The following is a 23,188-nucleotide window of genomic DNA, read 5'->3' as shown; positions in this document are numbered from 1 at the left end:
CCACCCAACTCCCAGTGGTACAAAACCAACAAAGACCATTTAAAATCCGGACGGAAACCTGGAAAACCAAGAGTGTCGGAAGATTGGACAATTGGAAGGCTAGGTTTGAGGAAGGGTATTGGATAAGAGGCAAACCCAACTTTTGTCATCATTTGCATGGTGGATGCAGAGTGCCTCTATGCTTATTCACCGTGATTGTAACCACTCAGTGTTCACAGTGATGCTGCCATAAAGGCGAAACTTAAACCTCTTTAGAACTGTGAGGAAAGGAAAACTTGTTCGGGGTTTCCAACATTTCCACCTGCAGCAAGAGAAAGTATCCAGATCCGCGCCACGTGGCAGCAGGAAAGAGGCTGGCCTGGTGTCAGGTTACCAGGGAGCTCTCCCCGCTGGCGCGTATTGGCCAGCGCTCGCGGCACAGGGTATAAAGGCTCCTACCCGCTGTCCTAGGACCCGGGTGCTGAACCCTACCGCGCGCGCTTTGAACCTCAGGGGCAGCGGGCTCCGCCCGCTCCTTGCCCAAGGCAAAAGGTTGTGGACACCCCTCTGACGCCAGACCCCAGGTACGTTAGTGGGGGTCTGTGGGCTTGCTTAATCCCGCCCGGGGGGGAAGGAGGAGCATTCGTCTGAGACTTTACGTCTACAAGGAGAGAGAAAAATCCCAGTTTCCTGGAGGGGTTGACAATTATTTTAATTTTCATTGTTAGACCCGAAAGCAGTACTTCCTTAAGAATGCAAAGCCCCTTAGGACATTTAATTTTTGGTCATCTCCACTTTAAACTGCAGAGATTTAAAACAAGCAGTCCCTCGAACGTGCGTGTAGTTGGGACAGGATAAGCTTTTTAATCACTGAAAAAACAAAGACGGTAGGTGCAGTTTGCCTGCACCCGGCAGACAGGAGGCACTCCGACCCACGAGACAAGGGACATAAATGAGTGCATCCTGCGGGGCTCGCTATGACAATCCCTGTGTGCTTGTGCGTTGCAGGCTGACCAGCTCACGGTCATCGCGATTGTGCACCTGACGCCAAATGTGGTGCCTGGAACGACTAGGCTTGAATCCCGAGCGCCTCCTGCGGAGCGGAGATGGGTTTTTCTCGGGCCGGGCTCGCCCGGACAGGATTCGCACGCCCGCGTGCGTGAACGTGCTCACCCCAGACCGCATCCCGGAGTTCTGCATCCCTCCGAGACTCGAACGCAGCCTGGCTTTGGCCACGCTCCGGAATTCTTGGAGTGAGGAGACGGGGACCGACGAGAGCGCCGGCCGCACAGACTGGGACCCGCGCTCACAGGCTGCTCTCTCGCTGCCTCACCTGCGCCGCACGCGCACCGTCTATGGTTTCTGCGCGCTGCTCGAGAGCCCGCACACCCGCCGCAAGGAGTCGCTCTTCCTCGGTAGCCAGGACGCTGTCGCGCTCCGCCCCCGGGCTCACACCTACGGCGGCGGCAGTCCAGGAGGTGGAGGAGGCACCTCCATCGTGACCCCGCACTGCTCGCGAGTCTCAAGCGCAGCGCTCACCGCCGACCTCGCGGTCCCAGGCGGCCACCACCCGCCTCAGGATGCTCTCGCCCCGCGGCTCCGCGACCGCCGCTTCCTACATGCCCCGGCTGGGCTGCTGAGCCGAGCGCTGCGCATCCCAAGGAACCCCGGCCCAGCCCGCGCCCACTCCGTTTCCAACCAGAACAAGAACGTGGAGCGAGGCGCTAACTCCAGTTTTCCAGCCCCTGAGTCCCTATCGCCACTCCCAGGCTCGCAGCCCCAGTGCCTGGAAGCTGAGGGCACCGTGGCTCTGGGACGCGCTGGTTGCTCCCTGCGTCTGGCCGCCGAGTACTGTCCAGGTAGCGGGCACCTCCGCATCCGACTGCTTCCAGCAGAGGGCCAGGCCGGGGGCATCCTCGAGCCCCGCACCATTGGCTGCCGCATCAGCCTGGTCCTGCATTCTCCGGACTCCACGCGCAAGCGCAGGGCCGTGCTTGGCCAGAGTCGCAAGGCCGGCCTGGACCAGGACTTCTGCTTTGATGGCCTCACGGAGGAGCAGGTGCGCCGCCTGGCCGTGCGCATCAAGGCTGAGAACAAAGGCCGCGGGCTGGAGCGGGGCCGCAGGCTGGGCCAGGGCGAGCTGCTGCTGGGCTCCTTGCTGCTCCTCTGAGGACTCTGAGCCCAAAGAGAATTCTCAGACTCTGCACAAAATAAACATATTGGTTCTTTGACCCAGGTCGTTGTTTCAGTCAAGCAGTGTCAGAGGTCGTCCTGGATTAACCATCAGAAGTAAAGGATGTAATATTTTGCACAGACGTCTTTCGGAAGCATCATCCAGCCAATGCAGCTGTGCTTCCCAAGGTGTGTTTCATAAGCACCTGCTGGGGAATAATGAGCCTCATGAGATGTCAGGACTAGAGACTGTTTTGACAGTCTATTTGCTCATAAGCTCATTTTAAAGTTTGTTCATTTCACAATAACCATTAGATCATGCTAGAGCATTTCGGCCTCAGAAAATGAGGCCGAAAGGTGAAACGACTCATGAAGGTAAATAAGCAGTTATTACCACCTCAGAAACATAATCTTGGGAACATCCTGCTGGAAAATCACTGGAGAAAATGTAACATCAAAATTAAATTTTTAGCTCTAAGTTTCAATAATAAGCATGATCGTTTTACAAGTATTCATTTTAAAAAAATCTTATTTATTTGAAAGGTAGAATTAGAGAGAGAGAGAGACAGGGGAAAAGCTCCACCCACTGATTCAGTAACTTGATGGCTACAGTAGAGGTCAGGAGCTTCTTCCAGGTCTCCCATGGGTGCCATCCTTCACTACTTTCTCAGGCCACTAGCAGGGAGCGAAGTGGAGCAACCAGGACACATGCAGAATGCTGGCACTGCAGGAATGGCAATTCCCACTGTACCACAATGCCAGCCCCTAACTTAATTCTTTAAAAACTCTGCCATGCCCACCTTACAGATGAGGTTACTTAGGTTTAAGAGTCATGTTTCAATCTAGGCAATCAGTGTTCCACTCATCACTCACATGCTGTAACTGTGTCTAAAAGGCTCATCTCATTAAGACAGCCATCTCTCTCTGACACTGCTGGTGGTTCACACTGCTCTCACCCTAGTGGAAAGGTAATTGGCTGAACTGAACAAAGTATGACCTCATGCTAATAACTTGCGCACTGATCTCAGCGTGTGAGTATAGGACTGTCAGGAGGGAGCTGTCCAGCCTCGGGGATGACAGCCTTTTTGCCCCCAAATGAACAAATCTGCCAGGCAGGTGGGCTATAGTGCATACGCAACACTGATCTACCTCTGGGTTTTGACCATTATGGATGCACTATGTTAAAGGATGATTTTTGTCAACCTGCACATTCATGGCCAACCATTCACTCCTTTTTCATGCACGTTGGTATTCTAAAGAAAAGCTGAGAAAGTGAGATATTATCCTATGGCGTTATGTGACCACGTGATCTGTCTGGATTCAGAAGCAATTTCTGTTTGCATTGTGCAAGTTGATCATGTCATCCATGACTGCTCATGAAAAATGTGACCTGGAAGTTTCAGCCAATACCCAGGCTTGAATGGAATGTAGGTTATTGTGATGGCTCTTTACAATGAAGACCATTGAATAATCTTGAAGAATGTCTCTGAACTTAATGAATCTATCAATATCCAACACATCTGGAAGCTCACACACTTGTAGAATTGAATCTTAGAGATAATTGGGATCAAGCACATGCCTATTACTCTACTCATACCCCCTATTTTCTTCAGCCTTCAAATGTATAACCTTCATAAGTTTAGGATGCTGATAGAGTAACTATTATTGAGTTAGCATGTGCAGTGCTTTTTAAAAAGCAAGCAGTAAAAACAACTGTGTGAAACATCATTGTGAGTTTTCATTTTTCCATTTTTAAAGTAAAACTACTTTATTTTGCATTAATAACTTATTCAATTTAGTTTAACGTTACTCCAGAACATGTTGCCAGTATTGTCACAAGACAACGTACTTGTCATTTTATGAGGGAGACTTTTTCTTAATTAAAGCTTATTTGTTTGGAAGGCTGAACAACAGAAACAAGAAGACACAGAGAAATCTTCTGTCCACTAGTTCACTGTCCAAATGGCCATGGCTAAATGCAGAACAGAACTCCATCTGGGTTTCCTATGAGGCTGGCAAAGGCCCAAGAACCTGGACCATCTTCCAGTGTCTTCCCAGGCACATTAGCATAGAGCTGGATCAGAAAGAGTAGCTGTGACTTCATTATGGTGTGCAGGCATAGTAATGCCCACTACTTAAAAAAAAAAAAAGTCAAGTCCACACATTTCAAGACCTATATTTTCCATGAAATAACGGTCATTATTTCCAGGCTGAATCTCCACTAATTCCAAGTTGTGATTGCTTAAGCTATATAATAATGTGATTAAAAAGTTTTAAAAACTGAAATGGGATTATCAGTCATAGAATCATGGTATTTCAGAATTGAGAAGAACTTTTAGAATCATCCGTCATCACAGAGTGGACCACAGATGCAAGTTTTAGAGAGCTGGGTCTGGAAACAATTATACTCTTATGTTACCCTTCAGTCTAATGAGCCTTTAGTCTCTACTTACAAGAAAGGAGGACTCTGCATAAATCTTTTTCACAATCCTGAGCTATTTGAATTGTTCACATTTAGCAAATTGTATTTGTAATACAAATGTGATGGCGTCAGCGTTTACAAGGGCCAACTTAAATATGGCATTTACTTGCTGTCCCTTTGTGGGCTTCACTTGTTTATCAGTAGCCCTGTCTTGTACTAGTAGACCTTCCCAACTAAAAACCAACCTATGCTGAAACTCAGCATTTTTCCTGTTGGTTTAGATTTGGCTTTATTTATTTGAAAGAGTTACAAAGAGAGAGGGAAAGATACACAGAGATCTTTCACGTGTTGGTTCACACCCTCAAATGACAGCAACAGGCAGGGCTGAGCCAGATCAAAGGCAGGAATTCCCATCTGGATCTCCCACTTGGTGGCAAGGGCCCAAGTGCTTGAGCTGTTGTCCACTGCTTTCCAGGTGCAAAGGAACTGGACCTGAAGCAGAGTGTGCCAACCTCAAATTCAGTGTTCTTAAAAATATTTACTAACATTGTAATGAAGATTCACAGGGTAAAATAATTGAATAAAGATATCAGAGCAGAAGGTGGCAAATATATTTCAGATTAAAATAAGAATGAGAAAAAGTTTTCAACTGCTTCTAAATACGTTTTTCATCGGACAATACCACATTTTCACAGAGTATATGTACCTTCTTGTCCCTGCATTTTAAATATCCTAACATGCTCAGTGAAAAAAAATCTATGTAACACATAGGCAATATAATAGTTTACATAGGATTAGTTGAGTAAAAGTTTAAAAATCATTTACTTTTACAAAGAATATATTCTCTACTTAAATATTAGCTTCAAATGGCCCAAACATGCCAAGAAGCTTATTTTTTTAAGTATAAGCTTTTAATTTATTGATTTTCATTTTATATAAAAGGCAGAGATACAGAAAGAAACGATCCATCTGCTGGTTAACTCCCAAATTGCTCCACCGGCCAGATTTAGGTCAGCTCCAAGTCTGGAGCCAGAAACTCCATCCCAGTCTCGCACATGGGTGCAGGGACCCAAGAACTTGGGCCATCCTTTGCTGCTTTCCCAGTTGCATTCGAGAGAGCTGGATAGGAAGTAAAGCAGTGTGGATTTGAATCAGCACTCTGATGTGGATGCCTAAGTTGTCGGCAGCAGTTTGATGAGCTGTGCCGCAACATCAGCTTCTAAACCAAAATTCTTGTTATTCATTCTGCTATTTGTCACTGTTTTCTATTCCTCCCTTGGTATTTACTTCTTTTTTCCCCCTTTCCCTATTTTTCTATTTTTTTCTGGTTTTTATATTCTCCCACTTTCTCTTCTCTCTTACTATTGTCAACTATGCTTTTCTTTAAAATGCCTGTAGTGGTTGTTCTAATATTTGCAGAATGCATATACAATGAATCTGGCTCCGATTCCCTTGGCTTATTTTTATCCCTTCTATATGTTTCTATTTCCTCAAGAACAGTTTCTTCAATACAAGTGTCTGGTTCCATTTTGTTGTGAACAATAGGATTTCCATTTTTATTTTGGTTCACTTTTATTTTATGTATGTTAGTTTTTTCTTTTTCATCTATTTGCTGTGTCATGATACCTTTATATATCACAGAGTTGAGCTTATGACTGTGAAGCGAATTAACATGCTATTTTAATAAATTTGGGGAGAAGATAATAAGGGGACGTGATGTGGCGAGGGGAAGAGGAGGGTGTGGGAGAAATCACCAGTGCTTCTGGGTATATATCATGAAAAATGTGAAATTATGAAAAACAAATAAATAACTGATTAATGAAAAAAGTAGAAGTTTGCCTTGGAGCTCTTACAAGTGCTCTCAATGCACTGATAAATACTGGGGAGGAGAAGCTGTCGCTAATCCCATGATTAAGTTTTGGTCTACTAGTGAACTTTTTTTTTAAGATTTATTTTTATTGGAATAGCAGAGTTACAGAGAGAGAGAAAAGGGACAGAGGTTCTTTCACCTGCTGGTTTACTAAATGACCACAACAGCCAAGACGGGCCAATTGAAAGCAAGGAGTTAGGAGCTTCTTCTGGGTCTCCCATGTGGGCAACAGGGCCCAAGCACCTGGACCATTCTTCACTGCCTTCCCAGGCCACCAGCAGGGAGCTGGATTAGAGGTAGAGCAGCCAGGACAGGAACTGGCACCTATATGGGATGCCAGCACTAAAGAAGGAGGCTCAGCTTGCTCCACCAGCAAGCCATAGCAGGTCTTTGTCCCCAGTCTCTCACAAATGCTTCTTAACTGTTTCCCCCTACGTGAAAGACAGACTGGCGTTCAACAAACACTCTTCACCTCAGTAATGCTCTGGTATAAAGTCCTCTCTCCCACTGTGGAGAGTGCCCTGGGAGCACTTCACAGTGGTGCCCTCAGGTGTTTCTTAGTTCCTCACCATAAAGATTTAGTAGGGTTCCTGCAGATAAACATCTGTTTAGGGTGTCCTCTATTAGCCCTCCAATGCACACACTCAGAATGCAGATTCCAGGAACCTCTCAGGCTCACATGAGTCCATGCTCAGCTTCCAGCTAACTTGCCCAAATGACCATTTCAGCATTTCCATCAGCTTGTACTTCCAGAAGCTTCTATCCCAGATAAGCTAACCTTAGCTTGATTCTCCATATTCACTTGTCACTCTGGATTTTAGGGCAGTGGTTTGTCCTACTGCTTCCAATCTCTGAAGAGTCCAAAACACTACATGGACTTTTCACTGTGTTCATCTTAGTTTTTTTTTTTAATGTAAGAATGATATAGGGCTACTCACCTCTATATATATGTCGTAGTATGCACCAAGCTTAAGCAAGGGAAGTGGACCCCCACTTAAAAGCTCAACCCCAGAATTCAGTATCTACTCACCTACTGATGAATATTTTGACTATTTTCAGTTTGGAGCCATCATGAGTGAAACTGATGTGAATATTCATGTCCAAGACTTGATGCAAATGTCTTCATTTCTTTAGAAGAAATACCTAGAATAAAACAGCAGAATCACCATATAATAGATGTGTTTATCTTTTACAGAAACTGAGAAACCCTTACCCCGAGTGTTTTACTTACTTTCCCGCCCATAATGTCTGGGAGCTCTATTTGCTCTACCTCTTCACTAATGGCATGTCTTATTGAAAAGAACTCGCAGGTTCCGAGTTGCTGCCTAAGTTCCCTCATTTTGTGAGCACAAAGTAATGTATGAAGTTCTGGCCATGGCAAAGGTCAGGACGGAAGAGCCTGCAGCTCAAGGATCAACATTCATTACCAGCATGCTAGCAAAAGTTTCTGAACATTAGAGCCATCCTTCCAGTGCAGCTATTGTTGGAGCCCACAACACAGGACTGTTACAAGGCTTGGGTGGGTGAAATCCCTGACAAGTCTGTACCCAGAAAGGAGTCGGGTATGCAGTTTACACACATAAGGCACGTGCACAAAGGTTAATGAATGAGGCATGAATTCATTCTGGTGATACATCCATTGAAAATAAAGAATTAAAGATTTCTCCAGAAAAGATTTTTGACCACAGTTTTAATCTAATAATTAAAAATTAACAGTAGCAATTAGGCAAAGACCATATTTGGGACACAATTTCAAATTAATGCCATCTTTATCTTGGATAAGAGCTATTCATAATACCTGGGTCATTAAAAGCCCTGAAAGTGCCAGCTTTTAAATCATCAGTGCTGATTCAATAGCATTAGAGTTCCCCAAGAGTGATTCTTCTTTCTAAAAAGATATGAATTTAGTTGGTTAGAACCTATATGGATATAAGAGATCTTCATAGGATGGGATCAAATTCTGTGAGTCAATGAAAGGAGATAATAATCACACCACTGGAGAAAAGCCTGAAGAGTGGCGGGGCCTAGAGGTCTTCTTACTCTTTTCCCAGGTCAGTTCATAGACAGCACTCAAGCAGCTGACACTCCCTCCTTTCCTTTCTGTATCCCTTGCAGCTGCTGGAGCAGACATGTGAACTGTTGACATCAGAGCTAGCACTCTGCTGTAAAGTCAGTTTCCAGCAGGCAGTAGTCAAAGGCACAATCCACCTCCAAATCTGGTAGCATTTGGTAGCAAGCCTGAATGTGTTGGTTATGAAGGAAGAGTTTAAGTTCAAAACTAGGGAACTGTGGCTTCCAGTATCAGCTACCATTCATACTCTGGGTCTTCTGGTCATATCAGTTAACTTGTCTAAATGCCATTGATCCATCAGTAGAGATGGGTAGGCTACCACATGAGATTTTTTCCTTTTCTTATTTTATTTTTCACCTGCTGGTTCACTCCCCCAGTCATAACAACTGGTGCTTGGTGGGGCTAAAGCCAAGAGCCTGGCACTCCAGGGGTCTCCTACATGGGTGGCGGGGGGTTCAGGCACATGGGCCATCTTCTGCTGCTATTCCAGGAACATTAGCAGGGAAGTAGATCTGAGGTGTAGCAACTAGGTCTCAAATCAGCACTCTGATACAGGATGCCAGCATTACAATCAATGCTTTAACCCACTGAAGCATAATGCTGGTCCCAGTACATTCTTTTGAGGATAGAAGACATCATGATAGCTGGTACAAAGGACCACTCAATAAATAGTGGTTCCATTTTTTTACTTTTTCAAAATAGATGTTGTTATTGGAACTATCCCCCAAATTTCTAGCATGTTTCATGGATGCTTAACTCACAGCTGCATCCTTATATCTAAGAGTTAGACAAGGTTACACTAAATGCAAGTTTTCACAGTCATAACACAAAAGTACTATAAACAAGGATTTCAATGACAAAAAGACAGAGATAGACACACAGGGAGTGCTTTCATCCACAGGCTTACTCCCTTGATACCTGCAACTGCCAAGGCGGGGATGAGCCACAGCTGGGAGTTCAAAGCTCAATTCAGGTCCCACACACAGGTACCAGTTACTTGAGTTATCATCTGTTGCCTGTCTGCACACTAGCAGGAAGCTAGATGGAAAGCAGAGTACCAGGTATACTCCAGTGTGGGATATGGTCAGCCCCAGCAGTGTCCCATTAGAAGTCACCTGCTCAGCATTCTTATTTCATAGATGAAATAGACTACAGAGTGGAAGGGTTTTCCAGATTTATGCTGAGTCACAAACTAGTGCTCCATCTGCTTTGATATGCCATGATAGTAATTACTCTGGTGGACCTAAAATTATTCTTTTAAGAAAGGACATCTGAAAAATGAGTATTGCTAAACACAATCTTTCTCCTGCCACTCAGCTCTAAATTATTTTTCCCACTATTTCTTACTTTTTATTCATAAATACACCTATATTAATATTGTCCCAAAATAATACACACCATTTTGTTTTCTTTTCTGTCTAGAAGGACAATGTCAAAGGTTGGATGTCTATCTCTTCATTCCTTTTTTCCTTCTTTCTTACCTCACATTTTCTGTTTCTTTTCTTCATTCCAATTTGTTTAAAAACGATAGAGAGAAAGAGGAAAAACTCTTATCTGCTGGTTCATTCCCCAAATGCCCAGCCAAGACTGGACCAGGAGCATGAACTCAACCCAGGTCCCACATGGAAAGCAGAGACCTAAGTAGTTGAAACATCATCAGCTGCCTCCCTGGGTGTGCATTAGCAAGACCCTGCAGTCAGAAGTGGATCAGGACTCAATCCAAGCACTCTGATAGGACGTAGTGGCCTAACTACTGCACCGAATACCTACCCTTACCATTCTGTTTTCTGGTTTTTGCATATGCTTATAATTTGAGAGCTGTTATTGTTGTTATTATCGTTAGATACCATAGCCCTTGAGGTAGGCATATGATTCTTAAAATTATTTTCCTGTTGCAATCTTGCAACCTTTCTCTTGTAACATTATTATTATTTAATTTAAAAAATGTTTTTCTTTTCTGTTTTAGAGATTTATGTATTTTAATTGAAAAGTCAGATTTACAGAGAGAAGGAGAGACAAAAATCTTCTATCCACTGATTCACTCCCCAAGCGATCTCAACAGTTGGAGTTGAGCCGATCCGAAGCTAGGTGCCAGGAGCAATTTCCAGGTCTCCCACATTGATGCAGGGTCTCAAGGCTTCGGGACATCCTCTAGTACTTTCCCAAGCCACAAGCAAGGAGTTGGGAAAGTGGAGCAGCAGGGACATGAGCCAATGCCCGTACGAGATCCTGGCACATGCAAGGTGAGGATTTAGACATTAGGCTATCACACTGGACCCAAAAAATGTTTTTCTGAGAATAAATTCTAAGTAATGAGATGTCAGCACTAAAGACTACAAACATTGTTACAGGCCCCAAGACACACTACTAAATTGAGTCTCATGGACACACTAATAAATTGAGTCTTGTGGTTGGTTACCTTTCCCCTTACTAAATGAAACTGGGGGAAAGGGCTGCCGACAGAGATGGAGAAACACCTTACATTTAATAAACCTTTTTGAAGAAGGGGGTGTGTTCATAGAAGACACAGTGATCACAGCAAGTGGGGAAGGAGCATGGTTTGACTGCTCCGTGTGGACCAGCTGTTGCTATTGTGGATGCGTAGACATTAGGACCTCCATCTGAAAGGACTTGGGGAGCTGGCCCCTGCCAAGCAGAGTTCCCTTCCTTATCAATCCCCTCTCCCATGTCTTTACAACAACCACCCCCAAAAAGTGAACATGTGATTTGTATTGCAGTTAAAAAAGGGGAGAAAAGAAAAAAGAACCAAAAAAGATAAATTTTCTTAAATTGTTGGAAAGAAAATAACTTCATGCAAAAGTGTTTTGAGACTTATCCTTTTGAAATTATATTTTCTTCATGAATAACATCAGTGTGCTTGTCCAATATGTACATATATATACATATGTATGTACATTTTAAAGATTTTATATGGGCACAATGGCCCAGTGGCTGAATCCTTGCCTTGCATGTGCTAGAAACACATATGGATGCTGTTTGTGTCCTGGCTGCTCCACTTTCCCATCCAGCTCCCTGACTGTGGCATGGGAGAGCAGTAGAGGATTGTCTAAAGCCTTGGGCCCTGAACCTGCATAGGAGACCTTGGGGAGGCTCCTGGCTTTGAGTAGCTCAACTCTGGCCATTGCGGCCACTTGGGGAGTGAACCAGCAGATGGAAGATCTTTCTCTCAGTCTCTCCTTCTCTTTGTCTGGCTTTCTAATAAAAATAAAATCAATCTTTAAAAATTTTAATCTGATCAGCAACCCTTAATATAGATTGGAAAGCTCAGGAGGGAATGAAATGGAACAGGCAGGTAGCAGGCTTGGACTCAGGAATTGGCAGCCATGCTCCCCCATCCACTGCCACACTATGTAATACAGTCAGCCTGGTTACCAGTCAAAAGGCTCCTGGTCCAGGTTGTACTTCCTTCCCCTGGCAACAGAGAGTGGTATCCTGTAACCACTCCCCTTCCAAGGCTCAAGGAAGAGGTACGTTCTTTCTACCCACGGACATAGGATGAAGGTAAAGAAATTTTTCTCCCCCTTTCCTATCTCTACCTAACATATCTATATCTATATATATCTATATATCTATATCTATAGATATAGATATAGATATATAGATATAGATATAGATATATATATAGAGAGATAATAAGAGAGAAATCAAGAGAAAAAGATCTTCCATCCACTGGTTCACTCTCCAAAAGGTCACCACAGCCAGGTCAAAGCCAGGAATCTAGAAACACATCTGATCTCTCATCTAGGGGCAGGAACTCGACTGCTAGGCGCATTAGGATGGAGCTGGATTGGAAGTGAAGCAGGCCAGACTGGCACTGGCACAGTGATATGGGATGCCAGTTTGTAAAGCAGCATCCTAGTCCCTTATGCCACAACATTGGCCCTTTCAATACCATTTGTAAACATGTTGGTTTTGTGCCACTGCAATTCCATATGTATGATCCATGTAGATTATCAAGCTTTGAGGTAGGGGTAGTGGGGCATACACAGTAGCAGATTGAGATATCCTTAGTCGTCCTCACTGTAGAAGAAAAAAGAGTTTGAAAAATACAGATTAGACGAGATCGGGCGCGTTCAGGGTGGTATGTTAAGTTATATATGTTATATGTTGTGTATAAACTAAAATTGAAATGTCAATGAGGTGGTCACATAAGGTGGTTAAGAACTCGCATTTATTTTTAACATATTGGTTACTCATTACTATGTCAATTAATTCCATAATGATGTAAATTTTTGCTGATGGTATGTTGGAGCTTTTAATTGATCAGGATGATACTCTGCTGGCTCTGCCTTCAGACCAGAGAGGGTATACCTAAGAAGCCGTTGAACTTGACTGGACAATAAGATGCTGGACTCTATGTTTGGTATATGCTTGCAATGGGGGAATCTCAACTGAACTTGAACTGTGGTTATGCAACAAGGTGGAGGAACTCAACATGGTGGGAGGGTTTGGGGAGGGGTGGGGAGAATCCAAGTACCTATGAAACTGTGTCACATAATACAATGTAATTAACGAATTTTAAAAAAAGAAAGAAGAATACAGATTAGAATGGAAACTCCAGATGATACACAGTCATGAATTGAGTGCCACCTAAGGAGAGCCAACAATACTAACTTACAATGTCAACAGTGTCGTGGAAATGCTCTGCTTTCCAAATACCTGAGAAAATGCAGCCCTGACAAAGATGAGCAAAGGTATTTGATGAGCACTCAGAATGACTAGAGCAACTGAGCCAGGCAACTTGCTCATGGTAACAACTCAGCATGCTGAGTGACCCTGGAGGAAGATGAATGATGAGGAATTAGGGACCCAAGTTCTAATTTTGACTTTGTACCCCTTGAACAAGCCACTTTCTATTTGGTACTTAAATGTCTTCTTCTGGAAAATGAGGTTAGAGTAGGTCCAGCATAGCCATTTGGTTTTATCTCAGGTGTAATACCATTGAACTGCAGGACAACATGAAAAGAATTTTAGCATAACCTCTGGGCTTGGGAGGACACAGTCCTGAGGGATTGGCCGCATGCAGGTCAGTAGGTGTGCTATTGCGAATTCTCCGGCTCTGCTATTTAATGGTGTTAATGAAGATTAATGAAGACAAGATTCCTTAAATATGCTAGTCAGATTAGACTGACAAACAGAAATTGCAGTGAATAAATCAAGATGGAAGAGCTAATTTTTACAGTAAAGATGATAAATGTCAAAAATTTAAAAAAAAGAGAGAGACTCAATAAAGGCTTGAGTAGTCAGATACTTTCTTGGAGGAAAGATTAGCATGGGACTCCAGAATTAGGGTACAAGAGAAATATAGTTGGTTCACCATACCAGTGCATTCCACATCTGTGGATTCAGCCAACCACAGATTAAAAGTATTCATCCCACCCCCAAATCATGACTGTACTGGACAGATATTTTTCTGAACAATACAGCATAAAACCTCAATAGATCTGCTTAGCATTTGAATTGTATTAGGGTATTTTAAGTACTCTACAGATGATTTAAAGTATATAGGAAGATACACATGGGTTAGTGTGCAAACCCCAGGCCATGTTAGATAAGAGATGTGAACATTTTTAGATTTTGATGTGTGTGCAAGGTTCTGGAATAAATCATACAGAGATACCAACAAATAGCTGTGATATAAAGGCTGAAAACTACCAAATAATAAAAAAGGCAATATAATACTTATTTTTAATTTTTTTATAATTTTAGAGTTTACATGTCATTGTATCATATTTTTAAGTCTTGATTTCAGAGTTTTATTGCATTGCATTAAAGGAACAGCAGCAAGATTATATTGCTTTCTCTCATTCCATTTTGAATAGCTAACATATTTGCAAATTATTAAGAATATTTTTACCACTAGATTAGGACAGTAAGCATAACCAATTTCTTGCTAATGTTTTACAAATAAAAACACATTTAAATAGCTTTAAATGCATTCTTCACAAATAATTCAGCATACATTTTTGTATCATGTTCACATATGCTGAAGAATTAGAGCAAGTATATTACTTTAATGAAATTATGGGAATATCTCCCATTTGTGCAACAGACAAGAATAATACTCAAGTCAAAGGGAAAAATATCCCAATCTTCTTATTTTTGTAAATGTACATATAAACATCTAACGGTATCGATGAGGAAACCTATGAAGTTTTCCACAAGTCAGACATACATTTTAAATTCATCAAAAGCACCTGATATCTACAGTTAATTTATAATCAGGTGGCATTTAAATGAAACCAAAGTAAGCCCTACAAGTTTCTGTAATAAAGAAAAGCTTCCAATGGACTAAGGACAGTCAGCAGTTGATACAATCAGAGAACTACAGCTGTTCCTTAAAGAATGCAGGTTCAAATCTGTCAACACCAGAGGTGATCATTTTATATTAACTTATCCTTAATTCTATTCAATTCTATATCCACGTGTAGCATATAAAAAGTCTTCCCACAAGTCAAAACTGTGGCAACATTTCAAATATAAGGAGTCATTTTAAAGTAACTTATCAAGGCCCGGCACGATAGCATAGTGGTTAAAGTCCTCACCTTGCACACGCCAGGATCTCATATGGTCGCCGGCTGTAATCTCGGCAGGCCCCGCTTCCCATCCAGCTCCCTGCTTGTGGCCTGGGAAAGCAGTCGAGGATGGCCCAGGGCCTTGGGACCCTGCACCTGCATGGGAGACCCAGAAGAGCTCCTGGCTCCTGGCTCCAGACTGGCTCAGCTCCAGTCGTTGCGGCCGCTTGGGGAGTGAACCATCGGATGAAGATCTTCCTCTCTGTCTCTCCTCCTCTCTGTATATCTGTCTTTCAAAAAGATTTTTTTTTTTTAAAAAAGTAACTTATCAGCTTCCATAGGCTACTGTTGGAAACATGATCTTGCTGGAAAGAATCCTTTCATGTGTTTTTTTTTTTTTTTTTTTTGAATGTACTTTACTGGACCAATTTGTGTGTTGTTTTAACAGCTCACCAAAACATAGAGCATAGTGAAAAACAAACACTAGAAGATAAGAAAAAAGCTAATTGGCCCCATCCTTCTTTCTGACAACATGCTGAAATATCTACATTCATGATGTCTGTGGGGTCCTAGAGTCCCAGAGCACTCATCAGTAGTCTACTCATATCCGTCCAAATATAGTGGTATGCCAGGAGGGGAATTTTGAGACTTAGTGTTACACAAAGAAATGTTACACAGAAGAAAGTATGGACAAGAAACTCTGGAAATACAAGAGGATTCAGGGTATTATACTGGTCCTACAGGATCCTTGTAATTGATCTTCAGCTCATCAAATGCTATAATGTGCCACATGGAGAAAGAAGATGAGCACGGCGGTGGGCAGCAACACCAAGGTGGCAAACATGACTGCCATGGCCAAGCTGGAAAAGCAGGGAGCAGCATCCTCTGGGTAAAGCCATTTACTTCCCCTGGCTGAAGCCAGAATTGCTGCCACCACCACCACCACCGTTGTCCATTGTACTGTATTATCAAGTTTATGATGATCCCAACAATGTTTTATATTTTCAGGATGTTTTACACTTTAGAGTTTTCACAATAGTAACATTTAATCTTAAGAATAATCCCGGAGCTAGGTATTACTAATACTTTCATAAAGGAAGTACCTTAATTTTATTAAACTTAAGTGGCTTCCTTAAGAAATGTCACAAAGTTAACAAGGAGCATAGTTCAAAACAGATCTAGAGCTCAGACTAAGACATATCAGCAAGTTTGTGCTAACTTAACAACTCACTGTTATGTAACCATGGCAACAAAATATCATCAAACCTGATTTTAAACTGACTCCATTGATCAACAACTTCCTTCAGTGTCCTTGCTTTTGAAAGTCATGTAATTCATGTTGACACTTCTATCGGTCAGCCTGTCAAGGATGGATTCATTTCAACAGACATGCCTCTGAGAGTTGGCCAATCAACAGTCCCAGAGAGCAATTGTGCTTCAGCAGATAACAGCAACACACTGAAGTCTTTAAAATAATCTTTGGTTTCTGAATTCCGTGCTCCTCCAACGTCCTTGTTTACCACAGTGGACTGCTCTGCTCACAAGCAACATACCTGACCACTCTTGTCACAGTAGGCAAAAACTCAGACTAGTAGTTTGTTCTGAAACTTTTGTGCTGAGTGGAACTCTTTATTTCTCTAATTTGGCTAAGACTGTCTTAGTAGTGTTCCAGGAATCTTTCAGAGCACCTCACTGTTATGCATACCTAAGCTCCCATTTGTCCTTCAGATGCTGGGCGAGTCAATCTCAACTATCTGAGTTATTGACTAGTTTCATTGAGGTTTTAGTGTAAATTAGAAGCAAGAAGGTCTTCATAGAAGATTGCAAAGCTTAGGGTTTTTTTTATTAATCAACCCTCTAGGTTTAGAAGTGCACATTTGGTAAATGATTAGACTTAGGTCTGGACCTAAAGCCACTGGATCTTTTGTCTTGAAGGTATACATTGTTATCATGAACTTTATTGTTATTCTGTTTACTTAGCTTTTGTTCTTGTTTGTTGACATATAGAAAGTTTTCTGTCCTATGTTCTGTCCTATACTGTCTTTTCCCTGTTGAATATATATGGAAGTAGCCCATAAAGCAAAAACGGAGGTATAGACTTTACAAGTCTGCAATACTAGCTGACTCTAAGAACTAATGGCTGTAAGTCTCTAGATTAGGAATCAATCTGTGTAAAAGTAATTGCTTGAACTTTTTCTCTAATCAACTTCGAAATCTTGATGGAGAGGCCAGTGCTGTGGTATGATAGGTTAAGCTTCTGCTTTTGGCACTGGCATCCCATATGGGTGACTGTTCAAGCTCCAACTGGTCAACTTCTGATCCTGCTCCCTGCTGTCAGTCTGGAAAAGTAGGACATAAGACACTAGGTCATAAGCTCCAGTCCTTTAGCAAAAACACAAAGGCAACTTTACATAATAAGAAAAAAGAGGAAAGTTTAAGTTAAAATAGAAATGACTAGTTGTGCCATATTATAAAAAATAACAACAAATTTAAAAGAATACAGTCAAATCCAGATGTAAGAATATTGGCACTGTATAAAAAAATTTCCAAGAATCCTATGGTCAAAAGACTTATCCATAGATAAAGCAGATTAATCAGAATAGTGGACAATGAAAGTCCAAATTATATAGACTGTTCTTTTTATATAAACATGAAAAAGTTAAGCCATGCTCTAGGTAAGAACTCAACGAGAGTACTCACACTGAAGACCAATTGCCTGTGAAAGCCTAACTTCTCACCACCAATGCTAATATTTAACTTCTTTGCTTTGGAATAGTTAGAGGTTTCAATCTTTAAATCTACAAACCCATATATACTAAATTTTCATTGCTAACAGAAAGCACCCAACAGTTTTCTACTAAGTATTATTATCAACTATTATTCATTTCTTCTTATATTACTACCCACTTGTAATAACAGTCTTAATCCAGTAACCCTATACTCAATGGGAAAGTTTCTCAAGATTATGTTTCTGTAATTCTAGAAGTGTTTGTGGCTAGGAGAAAAACGTTTGCATATGTGGATGTTTTTGCTTTTCCTGAATTAAGCAACAGCCTATTGCAAGTTTTTATGTTGCACTTAGGTTCCAGTGTGGGGGTGAGATAAGACCACCTATTTCAAAGCAATAAAAAGAATAACACAAAGCTATCTGACATAGATTGAGTGAGCCACTGGGTCATGCTTTCTGATGCAAGCCTAGAGAATCCCGAGTCATTGTTCTGACATATCGTCTAATTCCTTTGTATAACACCATTAATTAAACTTGTCTCATAATTGTCAATGTTTATTTTCCAGATTCTTGAATGTTTCTGAGCGGCCATTACCTAACAGGTGATTGAGCACATGATTGTAAGGTGAAAATGGGACAAAATCACACTGTATAACCTAAAAACCAGATGTCCACAAACCACACTGTAAGTTTAAGGAAAATCAGTGCAGTGTCCCAATGCATTGGGCTGTCCTCAACTGCTTTCCCAGGCCACAAGCAGGGAGCTGGATGGGAAGTGGAGCTGCCGGGATTACAACGGGCGCCCATATGGGATCCCGGGGCTTTCAAGGCGAGGACTTTAGCCGCTAGGCCACGCCGCCGGGCCCAGTTCCCTCCTCTTTTAAAAATTCTTATTTGAAAGGCAGATTTTGAGAAGAAAAGAGAGATCTCTCATCCATTGGTTCACTCCCCAAATGTCCGCAGCAGCCAGAGTTGGGCAGATCCAAAGCCAGGAGCCCGGAGCTGCTTCTGCATCTCCCATGTGGGTGTAGGGTCCCAAGGCTTTGGGCCGTCCTCTGCTGCCTTCCCAGGTGGTTAAGGAGCTGGGTGGGAAGTGGAGTAGCCACAGGACAGAAGATTAGCCTCATCTGACTTTTCCATGCAGAGTCAGGTGTAGAAGGTGTGCTACCGGGCAGACGGGAGTGGCCCTCAGGAGTTCTGAGGGAGGGAGGGCTGCGCTGGAGGGAGGGAAGACCAACACAGCTTTCCAGCACTTGTAGGCAGCCTCCTAATGAGCCCCCAGGTGGCCCCTGCAGGCGCCTGGTTTAGGGAGGAGAAGTAACCCTGCCCTGCCCTCCATCTTAAGGAAGTTAGCTGAATGTGGCTATCCCCATGTGCACAGGCCTGCGTCGCGTCACACACACATGTGCACAGGCGACAGGGACGAGGGGCCATCCACCTCCTGCTGCTCCCACACAGACCCCAATGTATCAGGTAGGAGGCTGCCCAAGGGCCAGCAAACGCCTGCCTGAAGCCTGGCCGGCTCCGAGAGGAATCCTCCCGGCTTGGAAAAGAAGTAGATGCAGTTGGAAGAGGAGGGCCCCTCCCTGAAACAACGAGACGCACAATCTTTAATGATCTCCCTGTAGCTTTGGCTAAATGAAGGCCAAAAAAGAACGCAGTATGCATATCATCATCAACAACAACAACAACAACAACAAAGCACTAGAAGTTTGCAAATCAGAAAGATGTCCTTTGTGACCACGAAGTGAAATGTGTTCTGAAGGCACAAAGGGCACAGCGGTCCTGTAGAGAGAAACCACAAAACTCCAGAGTGTAACTCCTGCCCAGGATCCCCTTCTTTCCTGTTATGCAAATGAGGGATGCAACCTTGCAAGAACTGCTCATCCTGATTGGTTGATAATCAAAGCTGACCACTGGTCAGCTCATTGGTGGTGAAACGGCACTTGTTAGAACCTGTTTATCTTGGCAGTTTAAATAGGAGCCTGCCTCAGCAAAAGGCTGGGTAGTGTTTCTTCCAGAACACACAGTCCGTCATAGTTTCTAGTCAGTAAATCACTTCCGGGCAGCAATTTTAATTTTAGACCCAACTAGCCACTCAGGAATCATTTTTAAGGTTCAACTTTTCCCAGGGTTCACAAAATATTCCCATAGACTTAACAACACAGAGATACCCAAAGTGGTCTTCAACCTGTTCCATTGATCAATAACTTGCTTCAGTACCCCTGCTGTTGCAAGCCAACCAATCCACATCAGCAACATGACTCTTTTTAAAAAGGCAGCCAGTCAAGGATGGATTCATCTCACCTTTGAGTGTCAATGAATCATACAACTGCAGAGGGTAGCCATGCTTCTGTAGAAAATGTCAATACACTTGTGTCTCTAAGGATCCTCCTATCCCTGAATTCCATGCTTCCCAAAAGCCTTGTACAACTAAGCAGTATGCTCTACCTTACTATAATAAGTCAGCTTTAGTTTTGTTTGATTTTATTTCCAAATATTGGATGGTGGTCTTCTTCCCTCTGACAAAGTCCAGTCCTGACAACAAGAACCATTCTAGTTACTCAAAGCAAAGATGAGTTAACACAGTAAATTGCTTGTCTAGGATAGAAAAACTTGAACAGCAAAGGAAGGGTGAGTCAAAGATTGATAACTCTACATGAGCTACAAGCTTGTAAACTTATGGTGAAATGAAAGTTTGCATTTTTAAAAAGAAAGATTTACTTTTACTGGAAAGGCAAGATATACAGAAAGAAGGAGAGACAGAGAGAAAGATCTTCCATCCACTGGTTAACTCCCCAAGTGGCCACAATGGCCGGAGCTGAGCTGATCCAAAGCCAGGAGCCTGGAGTTCTTCAGGATTTCAGGTGCAGAGTCCCAAGGCTTTGGGCTATCCTCTGCTTTCCCAAGCCACAATCATGGAGCTGGAAGGGAAGTGGAGCAGCCAACATATGAACTGGTGCCCATAAGGGATCCTGTCACATGCAAGATGAGGATTTAGACACTAGGCTATAACTCTGGGGCCAAAAGTGTGTGCTACACTCACAACAAGTCTGCTTCCAGGCATCGGTATATTGCAACAAAAAAGACAGATGAGATCACAGCTGTCATTATTGTTGAACTCCAAATCTGTATCCACTAGCCTGTTCAGCAGTAAGCCAATCACTAACATTAGGATGGTGGGGAAAAATGTAGATATTTACTTGCAAAGTGCAAAACAAAAAAGCCAAGCAAGTGTTATTCAATTTTTTAATCTTTCCCAAGGATAAGGGGTAAACTTTACTTTGTGTTGAAGTTGGGAGTGGGAAGTGTATGTTCAGCTCATGAGCAAGGCCAGCTGACCCCTGCTGCTCGTATTGATTGGCAATATCATGTGCTTTTGTGAATTTTGGTGAAGGCCAAATGTGTTTCAGGCAGTCAGGTGTTAGTTACTGTGGAAAAACCTTCAAGCCAAGATTGGGTATCAAGAGAAAATACATGACCCCAAGTGTCTTGTGATCCAGGACCTGTCAGCTCGCTGTATGTTTCTTTCAATTTAGTGAGTTAGTTTTTGTAAGAGGTTGATTTGCAAACCTAGAAGCAAGGCAAGGAAATGTGAGCTATAGGAGGGAGACCAGGAAACCATGGGAGTCTAGGGCCTGGTCTTATCTAGCATATGCATGAAAGGCAGCGGAAAGTTCTGTGTTGCATTATGGTGTCTACATTCTAGGTGAAGTTGAAGACAGTAAGAGCTGTACAAAGAAAGGTAAGTTTAGTTAGAATAAGCAACTTGAAGACAAAAATGAGTCAGGAGATGGAAGCCAGGGTTTAAGAAGAAGGTATGTTGGATGATGAAAGTGCCTACCCTACTGGGCCTGGGTACCAGAGCCTTCTGGGCACAGATCAAGATCACTGCAGTTGTCTTGCCAACCCCTCCTGGAAGGGGGACATAAGTGCTTCCGAGTCAGAAGTCCCTCAGCAACAAACCATTCATTTCTAAACACTAGCATCTGGTTGAGAGAAGTATCAGCTGCAATTCTGTAGAAGTTTGCTTGCTTGCTTCCTCCCACAACCCACAAAAAAAGTCCATAAAGTATCTCTATATCTCTGATTGGATGATTGCTCAACGCTTTTCCCCCGCAAGATACCATAAAGAGAAGAGAAAAACAAAAACAAAGCCCTTGCAGGGGAGAAAAAGTACATAGCAGATGGTGATGTTGACTGCCTCAGCTCACCTTTGCATATTTGAGAAATGCTTGCGAAATTTCCAGGAACTGGGCATTACTAGAAGAAAATATGTAAAACTAAATTGCTAGTAATCACAGCATCAATAAGCAGAATCATACCTGAGGAAGTTAGGCTAGAAATAGAAAACCCAGCTTATCACATCTTTACAAACTTGTTGCTGGTGGTCATTAGAGCTTCTCAGAGTTCCTCTGCAGTTACTGTTTCTTAGCAGTGAACCTCCTGCATAGGCCCCTGGTGCAAGAGGTGAGGAGAGTTAAGGCAGGAATAGGGAAGGCGTTTGGAGGGAAGGAGTGTGAAACCGAGGGAGGCTGAGCATACATCATAACAGTGGCGCAGCTCCTGGTTGGTGCCGATCTAACTCCTCTGTGACTCAGCTCCCACATCTCTGAAAAGGGAGGATTGGACCACATTAGTGGTTCCCAATGATTCACTGGCTGAACCCTTATCTCAAATGCTGTTTTACACAGAAACCTGGCTTAAAATCTCATTTTTAAAACGAAATTGTTCTAATTAATGAACAAGCGGTAGAATTTGAAACCTTTCTTTCATTCACCAATTCAACAAATACTTGTTGAAATTTATTTTGCTGCCAAGTAAGGTTCTTTCTACCTGTGAAACAGCAGAGAACAACAACAACAAAAAGATGACAGACCTTATATTAAAAAAAAAAGGCAAGATGATAAACATAAACACAGTAAGTCAATAAGTTACATAGTACATTAGAAGAGTATAACAGGAAAGCAAATGTGTACCTTTGATCTTTGTTTCTGCTTTTTTTTTTCAAAGATTTATTCATCCATATGAAAGGTATAATAACAGGGAGAGAAAAAGAAAGAGAGAGAGACGCTCCAACAGCCAGGTTGAGACAGGCTGAAGTCAGGTGCCAAGAACTCCACCCAAACCCAAGTACTTGAGTCCATGTTAGCAGGGAGCTGGACTGGAAGCAGAGCAGCTGGAACGTGAGTTGGCATTCTAGAAGGGGAAGAAGCCAGAGTGTCCACAATATGTGGAGGAAATTGCAATAGAGAAGGGAGTCAGGGCAGGCTCACAGAGAAACGGAGACATGAACAGACTTGAAAAGAGGGTTGAGGTGGGTGTCCAGCCTAGCAATTTAAACATTGGTTAGGAGACTTGAGCCCCATGTCAGGGAACAACTGGATTTGATTTCCAGCTCTGGCTCCTG

The 23,188-nt window shown here is 42.7% G+C and overlaps 1 protein-coding gene and 1 long non-coding RNA gene across 3 annotated transcripts in view; one reads left to right on the top strand and one right to left on the bottom strand.

The window, feature by feature from the left end:
• Positions 1 to 474: 474 nt before the first annotated feature.
• On the top strand, positions 475 to 2,166 carry C2CD4A (C2 calcium dependent domain containing 4A). Its single transcript, XM_004578025.2, has 2 exons — positions 475 to 563; positions 988 to 2,166. Exon 2 carries the CDS (start codon positions 1,031 to 1,033, stop codon positions 2,147 to 2,149), a length of 1,119 nt encoding a protein of 372 aa, XP_004578082.2. The 5' UTR covers positions 475 to 563; positions 988 to 1,030; the 3' UTR covers positions 2,150 to 2,166.
• Positions 2,167 to 2,234: 68 nt separating this feature from the next.
• LOC131480530 (uncharacterized) overlaps positions 2,235 to 23,188 on the bottom strand; it is a 100,323-nt gene continuing 79,369 nt past the window's right edge. The window contains exon 4 of one of the 2 annotated variants that reach the window (XR_009245592.1): positions 2,235 to 2,360. This is a non-coding gene — a long non-coding RNA (uncharacterized LOC131480530). The remainder of the gene's footprint in view (positions 2,361 to 23,188) is intronic. The other variant, XR_009245593.1, reaches the window with a different exon arrangement.

The sequence above is a fragment of the Ochotona princeps genome, chromosome 6 (assembly GCF_030435755.1).
Source record: "Ochotona princeps isolate mOchPri1 chromosome 6, mOchPri1.hap1, whole genome shotgun sequence".
Taxonomy (NCBI): Eukaryota; Metazoa; Chordata; class Mammalia; order Lagomorpha; family Ochotonidae; genus Ochotona; species Ochotona princeps.
Note: the sequence above shows the minus strand (reverse complement) of the source record. Positions and strands in the feature narration are given on the sequence as shown.